Source organism: Hyaena hyaena, unplaced genomic scaffold, assembly GCF_003009895.1.
Source record: "Hyaena hyaena isolate Hyena2069 unplaced genomic scaffold, ASM300989v1 scaffold_298, whole genome shotgun sequence".
NCBI classification, from domain to species: Eukaryota; Metazoa; Chordata; class Mammalia; order Carnivora; family Hyaenidae; genus Hyaena; species Hyaena hyaena.
Window position 1 is genome coordinate 882,871 of NW_024080927.1, and position 12,977 is coordinate 895,847.

At 39.7% G+C, this 12,977-nt stretch overlaps 1 protein-coding gene across 2 annotated transcripts in view; it reads right to left on the minus strand.

The window, feature by feature from the left end:
• CLTC (clathrin heavy chain) overlaps positions 1–10,523 on the minus strand; it is a 64,937-nt gene extending 54,414 nt beyond the window's left edge. The window contains exon 1 of one of the 2 annotated variants that reach the window (XM_039247308.1): positions 10,226–10,523. In XM_039247308.1, the coding sequence (XP_039103239.1) occupies positions 10,226–10,267 (42 nt within the window). In that variant the 5' untranslated portion in view covers positions 10,268–10,523. The remainder of the gene's footprint in view (positions 1–10,225) is intronic. The other variant, XM_039247309.1, reaches the window with a different exon arrangement.
• Between the last annotated feature and the right edge of the window lie 2,454 nt (positions 10,524–12,977).

The following is a 12,977-nucleotide window of genomic DNA, read 5'->3' on the forward strand; positions in this document are numbered from 1 at the left end:
CAATTTCTCAAAAATGAAAACGCAGTTCTAAACCATAAGACCTGGCATTTCCACTCCTCAGTATATATCCAAAAGAACTGAAAATGAGTATTCAAACAAAAACTTTAATGGCCACAGCAGCAACATTCATTCATAATAGCCAATAGGTGGAAAGAATCCAAATGTCCATCAACTAATGAAAAGACAAATAAAATGTAGTATGTCTTCTACTCAATGGATTTACTCAGTAAAGGAATGAAGTATGAGATACATACTACAACAAGGATGAACCTCAAACATTATGCTTAGTGTAAGTTAGACCAAAAAAAAAGGGTCATATATTGTATGATTCCACTGATAGGTAAATCCATAGGGAGAGAAAAGTACATTATTGGTTGCAGGGGATAGAAGGGGGGTGGAAATGAGATACTGCTTAATGCATTTGGGGTTTCCTTTTGGAGAGATGAAAAGGTCTGGGAAGTAGATAGAGGTGATAGTTGCACAATGTTGTGAATGTACCATTAAACTGTTCACTTTAAAATCGTTAATTTTAAGTTCTACGAATTTTATCTCAATTTTAAAAGATCCTTGGCCCTGTTAATATAAATTCTTAGGAATTAGATATGCTTAATACATACTTTAAGTAGTCATTTGACTTAGTTTATAAAGACATTTAAAATTACAAAATAATTTACAGGGTGCCTGGCTGGCTCAGTCAATACAACGTAAGAGTCTAGATCTCAGGGTCCTGAATTCAAGCTCTATTTTGGAGCATGGAGCCTACTTAACAAAAAATAAATAAATAAAATTATAAAATAATTTACTTGAAAATGTATTTCTACTCTTCACATTTCAGAAGCCATTTTAACTCTTCGTATGCACCTTTTCACATCAGTGTTTTCATAAACACTGGAAAATCCTCTCCATTCCATTAAAGTGCTTTAAAAAAAAAAAAAATCCAGGAGCCCCTGGGTGGCTCAGTCAGTTAAGTGTCTGACTTCAGCTCAGGTCATAATCTCACAGTTCGTGGGTTCGAGCCCACATCAGACTCTGTGCTAACAGCTCAAAGCCTGGAGTCTGTTTTGGATTCTGTGTCTCCCTCTCTCTCTGCCCTTCCCCACTCATTCTCTCCCTCTCCCACCTCAAAATAAATACTAAAAAAGAAAAAAATTTTAAATCCATTATGGTACAATCACGGTAATTTTAGAACATGCCTTAAATGCCTTTTGCATATTAGGAGAGTTGTTTTTTTCACTTGTTTCTGGATTATAATCTCCAGAAATATGCCCCTAATGGATCGAGTTTTTGAGGGATATTTAAAATCTTTCCTTACCCCATCCAAAAGTTATAACTGTGAGACTAGAGAACAATAATTATTAGATATGTTTACCTCTTACCAATCCAATTAGATATGTTTACCTCCTAACCAATCCAGATGGATTTCAAGCATATGATAGTCTTCAATGAACATGTTGCAATAATCAAAACAGAAGTTAACTGTGAGAGGACTCCATAAATGTGGAGACTTGGTAAGGCTTTTAATATAATGAAACGCCTTCTTGAAGAAGTTCACCTTAGATTTACACAGTTCAAAAGGGAGAAATTTACGGTACCACAGAGAGTGGGGAAAGACATGAATTTTGTAAACCATGTTCTCCCTATGGGTTTTTTCCCAATTATTCATCCTCAATGAGTTATCCAAGGTCAGCTGTTTGCCAAGTTGAGCATACATGGTTAATCGCTGGCTTCACTGTGTCCACTACGGTGGTTTTTAAGTCCTTTTTCTCAGCTAGTCAGAAACCGATGAAAGCAACAGTCCCAAATCCTATTTTCATCTACTCTGATTCTCACAGTCAATAGATGGAGTCATCAAATGGATTTTCCTCTAGAGCCTCAAGGAAGAATACAATCCTGCCAAAACCCTATCTTCTCCTATGGGATTCATTTCAGCCTCTGTCCTCTAAAACTGTAAAATTTCTGTTGTTTAAAACATTATGTGGGGCTCCTAGTTGGCTCAGTCGGTTAAGTGTCCGACTTTGGCTCAGGTCATGATCTCAGGGTTCGTGGGTTCGAGCCCCACATCGGGCTCTGTGCTGACAGCCAGCTCAGATCCTGAAGCCTGTTTCAGATTCTGTGTCTCCCTCTCTCTGACCTTCCCCTGCTCACGCTCTCTCTCTCTCAGAAATAAGTAAAACATTAAAAAAATATATATAGCATTGTGTGTATGTGGGGAGGGGGGGAGTCATCAGAAACTGCAATCCGTAGGATCTCCAGCATACATCACTATTAAGAGTTCTTCCCTTCCCTACACCAGAAATGAACTGGATGTGGAAAATAAAAGGAAAGGGCCACCTGGGTGGCTCAGTCAGTTAAGTGTCAAACTCTTCAGCTCAGGTCATAATCTTGCAGTTCCTGAGATCAAGCACTCTGCTAGGATTCTCTTGGGAGTCTCTCTCCCCTGCTCATGTTTTCTCTCTCTTTCTCAAAATAAACATTAAAAAAAGAAAAAAATAATAAAAGGAAAGAATCTGGTGTAACTCCAAGATCTTGGCTTCAATAACTGGGTAGATGGTAGTTTTTTTTTTCCTTTAGCATGGCATTTATATTCTATTCTACTAGATAAAGGAGACTCTGCTCTAGCACAGGGCTAAGAAAGAATACTTGAGTGTCTGTATAAGCTAAATATTATGATATAAACACAAACACACACCTCAGTCTAACTTCACAATTGCCAAAAAGTATTATTTTAACTTAATGAGGAAGTTCAGAAAAGATAAAAAGATAGAGCTCAAACATCTGAGACATTTTCCACAACAGAACACAGCAGAATTTAAATTTTTTAATGTGGCAAAATGGTTTCAATGCACTCAATTCCTATTCTTTCAGGAATAAGCTTTAAAATCTGCTTTACTTCAGAACTTAAAAGTCCTTATTTACCTAATGATTCAGAACAGGAAGTGCTAATATTACTGGTGGTTCTGCCTCCGAAGCACAACCCTACAAGCTTGTAACCATTTTTCCCTCTATGGTTATGTTATTCATACTGAGCAAGCATGTTCAACATCCACTTTTCTCCTCCCCCACCTCAAGTGCCTCTGTTTTCCTAGAATTATATTTAAGTTTTACATTACAAAACATTTACAAAAACATTTACATTGCATTTACAAAAACATAAATAATACAGTAAAATAGAAGTTTCCTGCTTTCACTAAGTGGCTTCAAACTAGAATATATTCACGCTCTTGTCATTAAGAAAAACTCTTATAGACACATTTGAGAAGTTCAGCTTTAAGAGGGATAAAGATAACCCTCATTACCAGTTTACCTGAGCTCAATCATTCTGCACAATTTTCTAGTGGGAACTTGAATAAAGCCCTTTAAAAACATCATCTATATAGCCACTTAAAGCATAGAAAATCAAATGTTGGCTCACTGGCCCTTACTTTTCTCATAATATAAAAACGATTGGGGTCCCTAGGTGGCTCAGTCAGTTGAGCGCCCAACTCTTGATTTCAGCTCAGGTCATTGTCTCACGATTTGTGGGTTCAGTCCTGCATCAGGCTCTGATGCTCAGGCACTGACAGCTCAGAGCCTGCTTAGGATTCTCTCTCTCTCTCTCTCTCTCCTCTCTCTGCCCCACCCCTGCTATTGAGCACGCAAGCATGCGCTCTCACTCTCTCTCTCGCAAAATAAAACTTAAACAAAAAAACAACTAACCACTGGCAGAATGTGTACATCAAAGACCACCACAGCATAGATGCAAACACACTGCTATATTTTGCAGTTCAAATTATACAGACCATTCATCAAGGTGCCACATTCCAAAAAGACCAAGTATTAAAGTCTGACCACCCACTCGCTAGCTGTCTGACTACTGATTAACTGTAATGAACTTCAATTTCGTCAAGTGCAAAATAAGGCTAACCCTAACAATCTGATGGGATTTTCTTGCTAATTAAATAAGATCATGAGCATACAACATTTAGCAGTGTTCTCAGTGCACAGTAGGTGTTCAAATAACTATAGTGGTCAATTATTTTGATCTTTTAGATGTCAGGACAATTAAGATTTGATAACAGTTTGTTTTGTTTGTTTTATTTTAGAGAGAGAAAGAACAAGTGAGGGAGGGGGCAGAAGAGGTTCCACGCTCAACGTGAAACCCAACATGGAGCTCCATACCACCACCCCAGAATCATGACCTGAGCTGAAATTAAGAGTTGAACGCCCAACCAACCAAGCCACCCAGACACACCAAGATTTCATAAATAGTTACTCCCTTTAAGTTAGGGCAAAATAGGGGTGCCTTTGTGCCTAAGAGTCCAACTTCAGCTCAGGTCATGATCTCTGGGCTTCTGAGTTTGAGCTCCACATCAGGCTGTCCACTGTCAGTGCGGAGGCTGCTTTAGACCCTGTCTCGCTTGCTCTCTGCCCCTACCCCATGTGTGTGTGTTTGTTCTCTCTCTCTCTCAAAAGTAAATAAAACATTTAATAGCAAAAGTTAGGGCAAAATAAATTATATTTTTCATAACACACAAAAAAGAGACACAAAATCCAGGTATGACAGCTGGGTTTTGCATAATACATTCAGATCCAAGCCTCCTGCCATCCCTTTGGTTAAGAGCATTAGCCACAGGTGCTTGGCCAAGGGGGAAAAACATCCAGCTAGAGCTGTAAACTTTGCTGTGGCTTACAAGTTGAATTTGTGAAGCAGCTTTGGCATGGCATATATGTAAATAAATTTAGAGAAATAACTTCATTCTAATTTAAAGAACTGAAATATCAGTTATGAACTCATTTCCCATCTAAGTAAGAACATTCACTTCAACATAGGACATACATAACACCAGCGAAGGTCTGACTGGCATTCCAGGTGGGTATTTTATCAGATATGATGGTCAGGTTTCTCAAATGTATCTGACCGACGAACACGAATTAAAAATGTACCAACAGCATACACTAAGAGCTCATGGAATATTTAAAAAAAGGAGTTTAAAAATTTCTTTCTTTTGGGCACATTTCAGAGAGGAATCACTTATATTATATGAATATTTGTATTAAGTCCTGCACAGCATCAAACATTCTATAACATGTTGCAATTACGTATGAACAGCCTTTCCCAACTAACCAATGCAAGCTATAGTCAGTATTGTTCATCACTTTGTCCCTAGTCTAACAGTTGCTGATAAGTATTCAAATCTTAGGTAATTATCAAATATTTATAAACCATAAAAATCTAGGTCTGCAAATAAAATACTATATCACTGGTGGTCAGATACATGAATTAAATGTACTGGACAAAAATTTTATAGCCCACAATTATTGTTCCTAAAGTGCTACATCAAGTACTTTCACATACATGACCTCGGATCTTTACAGTAACTTTGTGAAGCAGCAGGCCTATCTTACTGAGACAAAGAAAAGTTTAGCCTTTAAAAAAATTTTTTTAAATATTTTTAAAAAATGTTTTTTAAATTTATTTCTGAGAGAGAGAGAGCGTGAGTAGGGGAGGGTTAGAGAGAGAGGAAAAACTGAAGCAGGCTCCAGGCTCTGAGCAAGCTAGCTGTCAGCACAGAGCCCAGCGCAGAGCTCTAATCCACGAACCGTGAGATCATGACCTGAGCCGAAGTTGGACGCTTAACCGACTGAGCCACCTAGGCGCCCCTAAAAAGTTTTTTAATATTTATTTTTGAAGGAGAGAGAGACAGAGCACTACTGGGGGAGAGGCAGAGAGAAACACAGAATCTGAAGCAGGCTCCAGGCTCTGAGCTGTCAGCAAAGAGCCAGACATCGGGCTTGAACCCACAGACTGGGAGATCAGAACCCTCATCTGAAGTCAGACACTTAACCTACTAAGCTACCCAGCTGCCCCCAAAAGAGCTTAGTCTTGTGTTCTCCAGTACAACAGCCACATTTCACAAGCCACGTGTGATGTGAGTATTGAAATGTGGTTACTGTGACTGAATTTATTTTAAAATTTAAACTACTTAAAACTAAACAGTAACTGGTAATAAATTCAATTATGAAAAACTTAAGTATGTTTGGAATAACCTGGCCATGCAAATCTGCTTTTTTCAACTGAAATAATAAGAAAGCTAAATACAGAACAAATATGTCCAATGAAAAGAGGGTCTGAAATGAGATGTGCTTTGAGTGTAAAATACAAATCAGATTTTGAAAAATCAGTACCCCAAGAAAGGAATGTAAAATATCCCACTGAAAATTTTATACTCCTTACATGTTGAAATTTTAACAATCTGGATCAAGTTAGAACATCCTCAGAGTTTGCAAAGTCCAACAGAAAAAAGCAAAGTAGGACACTGTATAACTTTTCTTAAGGCCAATCATTCTATTTCTTTGAAATATTTTGTGTCTGAAGACCCAGGTTCAAATCCCATTCTGACACTGTGTTCCCTTGGACAGGGTCTCACCTTTTTTAATTGTGTAAGAAGGATGTCTGGGGGGTTAAGTGAAGACTGAAAGCACCCAGCCACATACATTCATAGGGCAAAACAGGCTCTCACAAGAAGTCTACTGTTCCCTTCATTCACTACTCATTGTTCATCACAACCACTTCCCAAAAGAGACAAGACAGTATTCAACTAACATTTTTTTCAACTAACACTTTCAAATAATGAATGTTTTAATTTTGATTAATAAAGTGTTCTAAACTTTATAAACATGGGTGGTATGACAAATCTTCACTCTTACAAAGTCTATAATTGTACAGTCCAATGTAGTGGCCAGTTACATTTAAATCAATTGAAAAGAAATAAAAGTAAAAACTTAGTTCCTCAGTGACACAAACTAGTATATATTCTTTTTTAAAAAATATTTATTTATTTTGGGAGAAAGTGGAAGCAGGGAAGGGGCAGAGAGAGGAAGATAGGACCTGAAGCGGGCTCTGCGCTGACAGGCTGACAGCAGTGAGCCTGATGTGGGGCTCAAACTAACACTGACCTAAGATGAATGAAGTCGGACTCTCAACCGACTGAGACATCCAGCCCCGCTACTATATGTTTTCATCATGGAATAAAGTTCTATTGGACAGTAACTCTCAAAAAGAAAAATCACATCAGTAACAGTGACAGGAAAAACACGCTGTTAAATAGAATTCAAATATCATAGGTTAAGGTTTCTGAAATCACATACACCACACATGATTTCTAAAGGTTTCTAAAAACACTATACACTAAAATGAAAATGACCATGGTTCTATACACACAGTTTCACTTCTCTTACATTACCTCCTAAACAGAGTGCAAGCATATTCACTGCAATTAGCCACACCCCTTTAAGCTGAGTAAATAGACCATTAGGAAAATTCTGAAAAACATGATACATCTTAAACTTGAAAACCATTCCCAAGGTAGACTGTAGCAGAATTCCATGCGTCTTCCAGGCAGTATAGTTAAGCATACAGAATATCACAGTAATAGTGAAAACTGCTTCCTCTTTACAAATCAAAACAGCCATAACAAGAACCCCTACCATTCAATTCACAACACATTCCAAGCCTGTATTTATGGATCAAAGGGAAAAGGGTGGGGAGATTTTTAATTGCAGAACTCCAGAACATGGGTATACAGTGGAATGTGCCAATGGCCATAAAGATACTTAATGTATCTTTATAAGAACTGAAAATTGCAGGCAACATTTTGTGTGTAGTCTAGGATTTTTTTTAGAATCTGCAACTCTAGCAATGTCTTCCCCAAATAGGCACTCATCTGTTTACTATCAGCCTAGGAATCCTTAAAAAACAAAACAAAACAAAAACTTCATAACTTAGAAAATACTAATATTCATTTGATACAGTTCCAAGCCTTGATGACAGATCCTTCAGTTGGCCAGAATAGTTAACAAATTCATTTACAGTTCACCTTTAGAAACTTTCACAAAAACTAACTCTACACTCAAGTTCCTCAATTCTTGTTCCCAATTTTTATCCTAAGTGTTTCAGAAAGTTTTCTGTGACTTACCAAACTGGCAGAACTTGGGCCAAAGACCTGAAGTGCCTATTAAAATAATACTTGTTAATTTCTTGAAAAGGGATAAAAATGAGAAGTTAAGAGATACTCTGTAAGAAGTTGGTGATTGGGGCCCTTTGCACAATTAACCATTATGAGCTGGAGTTCACAGTCCCACTAGCAAGCTTAACTTTAGGCATGGCATATTACCACAAAAAAAAAAAAAAAAAAAAGACTGAATTCTTCAAATATATTAGCAAAGTTGCTTTACACTCAAATCTTCAAATTATTCCAAAAGGAAATTGTTTCACTTGAATATTTGCAGAAACTTAGAAATCAGACCCATATTTAATCTGTCTTCAATTAGTGACACGGTTGGATTCCAATTGTTGGGATTATTTAACAATTCTCAGAAATGAACAGCTTCTTTAACAGAAATGAAAAGCTAGTGCTCAAATCACCACTAGTCAAGAAATAGGGTTTACTAATGGGATATACCTCTGCCTTGTAAACACCAACTGTACCTGTTTGTTTATAATTTACAAACATTTGTCTGCAGAAAGATTATATTTCACAAACACTCTAGTGTGAAAATGCGCCTGTTTTCCCCACACACCCAAAAATATTATTTTCCCAACTCTTTACATTCATTTACACCCCACTTTAACAGAAAGAACACAGCAATCAAAACTTGGATGGAGCAAAAACAAGAACTTCTCCGTGTCCACTGTCACTTAACACTTTTTAACCTTTTGTAAAAGTGTTCCATTACTTCAAATGAGTTATCTGAAAAGCACAGGAGACTAAAGAGTTACTTAGTTTTTAGATTTATTCATTATAATTCAAGACTTAAAGGAAAATAATTTCTTGCTGATGCAAAGATGATAATACCTGTAAAGAAATATGAAGTTATGTTACTCATAGCCTAAATACCACTTTTTCTTAACTTTTTTATTAACAAGAATCCTTTATGTATGCCAACTGGAGAAAGTAAAATAGCTTTCAACTGTAACATGTCCCATTGGTCAATAACATTAAAGTCAAGTCAAACCGTGGCACCTTTTATCATTATTCAGGCCTTCAAAAGATTAGCTGAGGCAGGCCTCTTTAAAGGGGTATTTGGGAAGAAAGCAAAATATATGAATAAATTACTGCAGCCAAAGTAAAACCAGGATTGGTGAACTAAGAAAATCAGAGGCTCAGAAGAGGCTTACTTTAGTCAAGCCCTCCAATGATCATCTGCCTGGGCCCGCCAAGGGCAAACTGCCAGATAAGACAGTATGTTGCACAGGAAAGCACACCACGGGGAAGAACTCTAGAATCTACTAAAAGTAAGCCAATTACAGACCAAATAACCTTGCATATCTCAGAAAGGTATGCTCTATCTCCTGGAGTCAATTCAATTCCATGCAATCCTGAGGGAGGTACTTAGGCCAAGCCTACAACTACCTACTATATACTCCACCAGACCCCAAGATAAACTATGGATAACTCTTTCCCACCTCTTAAAACGAAAAAGGGAATAAAAGCCGCACCATTCCCAGAGAAATTAAGAAAAGAAAAAAAAAAAAAAGACGAGTACCCCTAGGGACCTTGACCCCACGCACTCTGAGACTGACACCGCCCTGAGAAAAAACGTTCCCCCATTCTACCCTCCTTCTGTTCCTTCAGTGACCTTCTGTTCCTACTGCCACGGGGAAGGCAAGAGGCAAGTCATCGCCGTTCCACCCAACCCCAGGGGAAGGTGCCTTTCTCAGCTGAGGGCCGCAGAGGGAGGAAGAAAAAAAGGTTGCTCCTCCCCAGCCCACCAGCCCCACAAGTGCTGAGTACAGACACGATGGGGAAAGGGAAGCGAAGAGCAATGGGAGGTGACAGCTCTGCACTGGCCTAGGGACTGAAAATCCTTCTGTGGAAGAAACGCGGGAGAACCCTGCCCCCCCCCCCCCAACCAACCTACCCAAATGAATGAACTGGATAAAACGGCGAGGGGGTAGGGAGTTAAAATGCGCAGTTCTTACCACCCAGGAAGCGAAAATAGAGGCCCTCGAACCCAGGCCTGGCCTCGCTGCCCTTTGCACCCCTACCCTCGTCCTTTCTATCCAAGCCCCCATACCATTAACCCTTAAGCTTTCCAAGATAGCGCCCCTATCCTCCACCTACCCCAATACCCCAAGTACCGATACCCACCCCCCTCCGATCCTGCTCTTTTTGCTTGGGCCCAGACTCCAGCCTCTTCCTTCCTACCCTTTCCACAGCCCTCATGGGCCCGATCCCAGCCGCACCTGGAGATGCTCCTGAAAACGAATTGGCAGAATCTGGGCCATGGCGCTGTCGGGGTGTATGGTCTCCTCCTGTCACTGGGGCTGCGGGGCAGTGGCTGCCCGGGCTCTCCAAGGGAGAGGAGGAGAAGGGGGAGGGGGGAGGCTGGACTCAGCAGGGTACTCTCCGGGGACGCAGGAAACTGGCAGGCAGACGAAAGAGCTCGGGTCGGGGGCGGAGGCTCCAGGGTCCGGGAGAGCCGCAATGGCGGAACCGAGCGCAGCGCAGACTCCGGAAACGGCTAAGCCCTGCGGAGGGATCCCGTCGACAGAACTCCGCCCAAGTCACCTCACCCCCTCCGTCTTATGTACCCCTCCACGGAGAGCCGCGGTGCAGTGGGGCGCAGGAATTCGGGGCGCAGTGCGCCGAGGGCTTCGCTTACTGCTGCGCCACTAAGGTAAATTAAAGGGATCGAAGGGACTACTTTTTTGGACTCATCACTTTCCCCAGCCTCCTTCTTTTCCTCCCCCCTCCTTTTTTTTTGCATTTTGCCACATCATGCGACTGGCAGTGACCGACGTCATTTCCGTGGGCGCTTAGGTCCCACCCACGTACTTCCGGGTGCACGTGATGCTGGTCAGGAAGAGTCGTCTGATTGCTGCCAGAGTGCAGAGCGAGTTCTAGGGAAATGCAGCGTCTCTTGGGAATAGGTTGGCTGTTGGGACGCTATGTGGAATGGCGGTGTTACTCCCTTTCCTTGTGGGCCCTACCTATTTAAATTGAGTCCCAAACGAAGAGGACGTGGCGTGGGCAGATGGGCCCAGCCCCCCGCCCTCTCCGTGACTCAGGGAAACGGCCTCCTTGCAGAGCGGTGTCTTGGCAGCCGGCTGCAGCACTTCTCCCCCGCCTACTTTCAAACCGTGGGTGGTTTCTTACGTCTCAAGGAGTGGGAATGAAATGGGGTTTAAGATCCTCCCTGCCCTTATGCACACCCTCCTGACGCTTGGAGAAGCTGATGCTTGGATTCTAACTAGAACTAGCACTCTCTTTGTGTGTTACCTAAATATTTGGCCCAAAGGACAGTGATAGGCCATTTAAGAGGTGTGTGAAGCTGGCCTTCTGATAGCTTTTATTTCTGCTGTCATTTTGGCGTACCTGTATGTGATATGAGTCTAGCCCAGTATAAAGAATTAAGAGTATCATATATGTGCTACAGAATTGGACCAAAATTGTAGCAGGAGGATTTTTTAGCCACACCAATGAGTCTCAGAGATTTCGATAATTAGTTTAAGGGAGAATTTTGACACCTTTAAGGGTCTTCTACGGTGTGGCTAACAAATTTTTGGAAAAAGAGTTTAACTGTTAGCGGTGTATTTCAGTGGGACCACCTTAACATTGCCCATTAATTAGCAGCGTTTGGGAGTATAAGTGTTTCAAAGCTGTCTGGCGCATCTTGTAACAGCGTTAAGATAACTATGGTATTCATTCTCAGTAACCTTCCCAGTACACTATAGCTAAGGTATAAACTGTAATATTTCATTAACAGCACAAATGCAATAAAGGATACAAGAATTTAGTTCTGTGCCTTTCATCTTTATAAGAGATGTGATAATTTTTCCAGAAAGATCTTGAGGAAAAACAAGTACACAATAATTCTTTTTAGTGACCTTTTCAGTTAAACATAAAACCGTATTAGGTATACAACAATTGTGTGTTAAGCAGTTTTGCTTAAGAGAAGTTTGCTTAATCATTTAAATTGCTTTTAATGTTTTTCCCAAAATATATCTCACCTACTTAAGATGAGAGAAGAATCTTTGGCAGTTAAGAGAGGAGACAGAGACTGTTTTGCATTGCAAAGAAAAGCCTTGCCACCATGTCCCGAGAGTGAATATTTATGCCAGGCAAAATGCTTGTAGATGTTCTGTATTCCACAACCTTTCTAATTCCAGTTTAATAGTAGTTGCTTTCAACCCTTTTTGAAAGTAGACAAATTCTAAATTAAAAATCTAAAGGAGTTATTGTTTTATTACAGTAAAAGCAGTAGCTTAATTGGGTTACATTTCTAATCTCAGAATCTGAGGTACAAGAGCTATATCATGAATGGGCCACCAAAATTTTCTTTAATTTGTTAGTAACTGTCTTGTATTTTCATCCAGACCTGTATGTAATTTTAAGTATTGTACATTTAGAATTCCCAAAGCAATTGATTTTAGCTTGGATTTTGAATGTATGGAATATCTTAACCAAAAGTGCACTGACGTTATGTTAATGAGTGCTGTGTCATCAGACACAGAAATGTAAAAATGCGTTGTTTTCAGAAGTCATTTAGGGAGAAGAAAAACAGATTACAATTTACCAGTTCATTTTGAACACTGTATCCTTCAAATCAATAAATCCAAAATGTTTCAAGAGGAAAAAATGGCCTAGATGATAAACATTAAAACCGAAACCTGTGCATTTTAAAGAACAGTAATTTTGGTTGAGGTAATAAAGAGAGCTTTTTACAGTAGTAAGTTGTTCCTGCTAACGGTGTAAGGGCAGAAAGGTTAACCTTGGTTAGAAATCCTGAAGGCTGAGTCACTGTTAGCAGTTACCTGAGCAGTAACCAAATGGCTTTGTTTTCAGATGCTACCTTAAGTTAGAGAAGATAGATAACCCAATAAATCAGAAAACAAATGCTAAGTTTTGGGGGAGTTTTTTTTCTAATTATGACAAAGTCTTAATACATATACTATACTAATGTGTTATCATCCTGGCTTTTAGTTTCAGAAAATG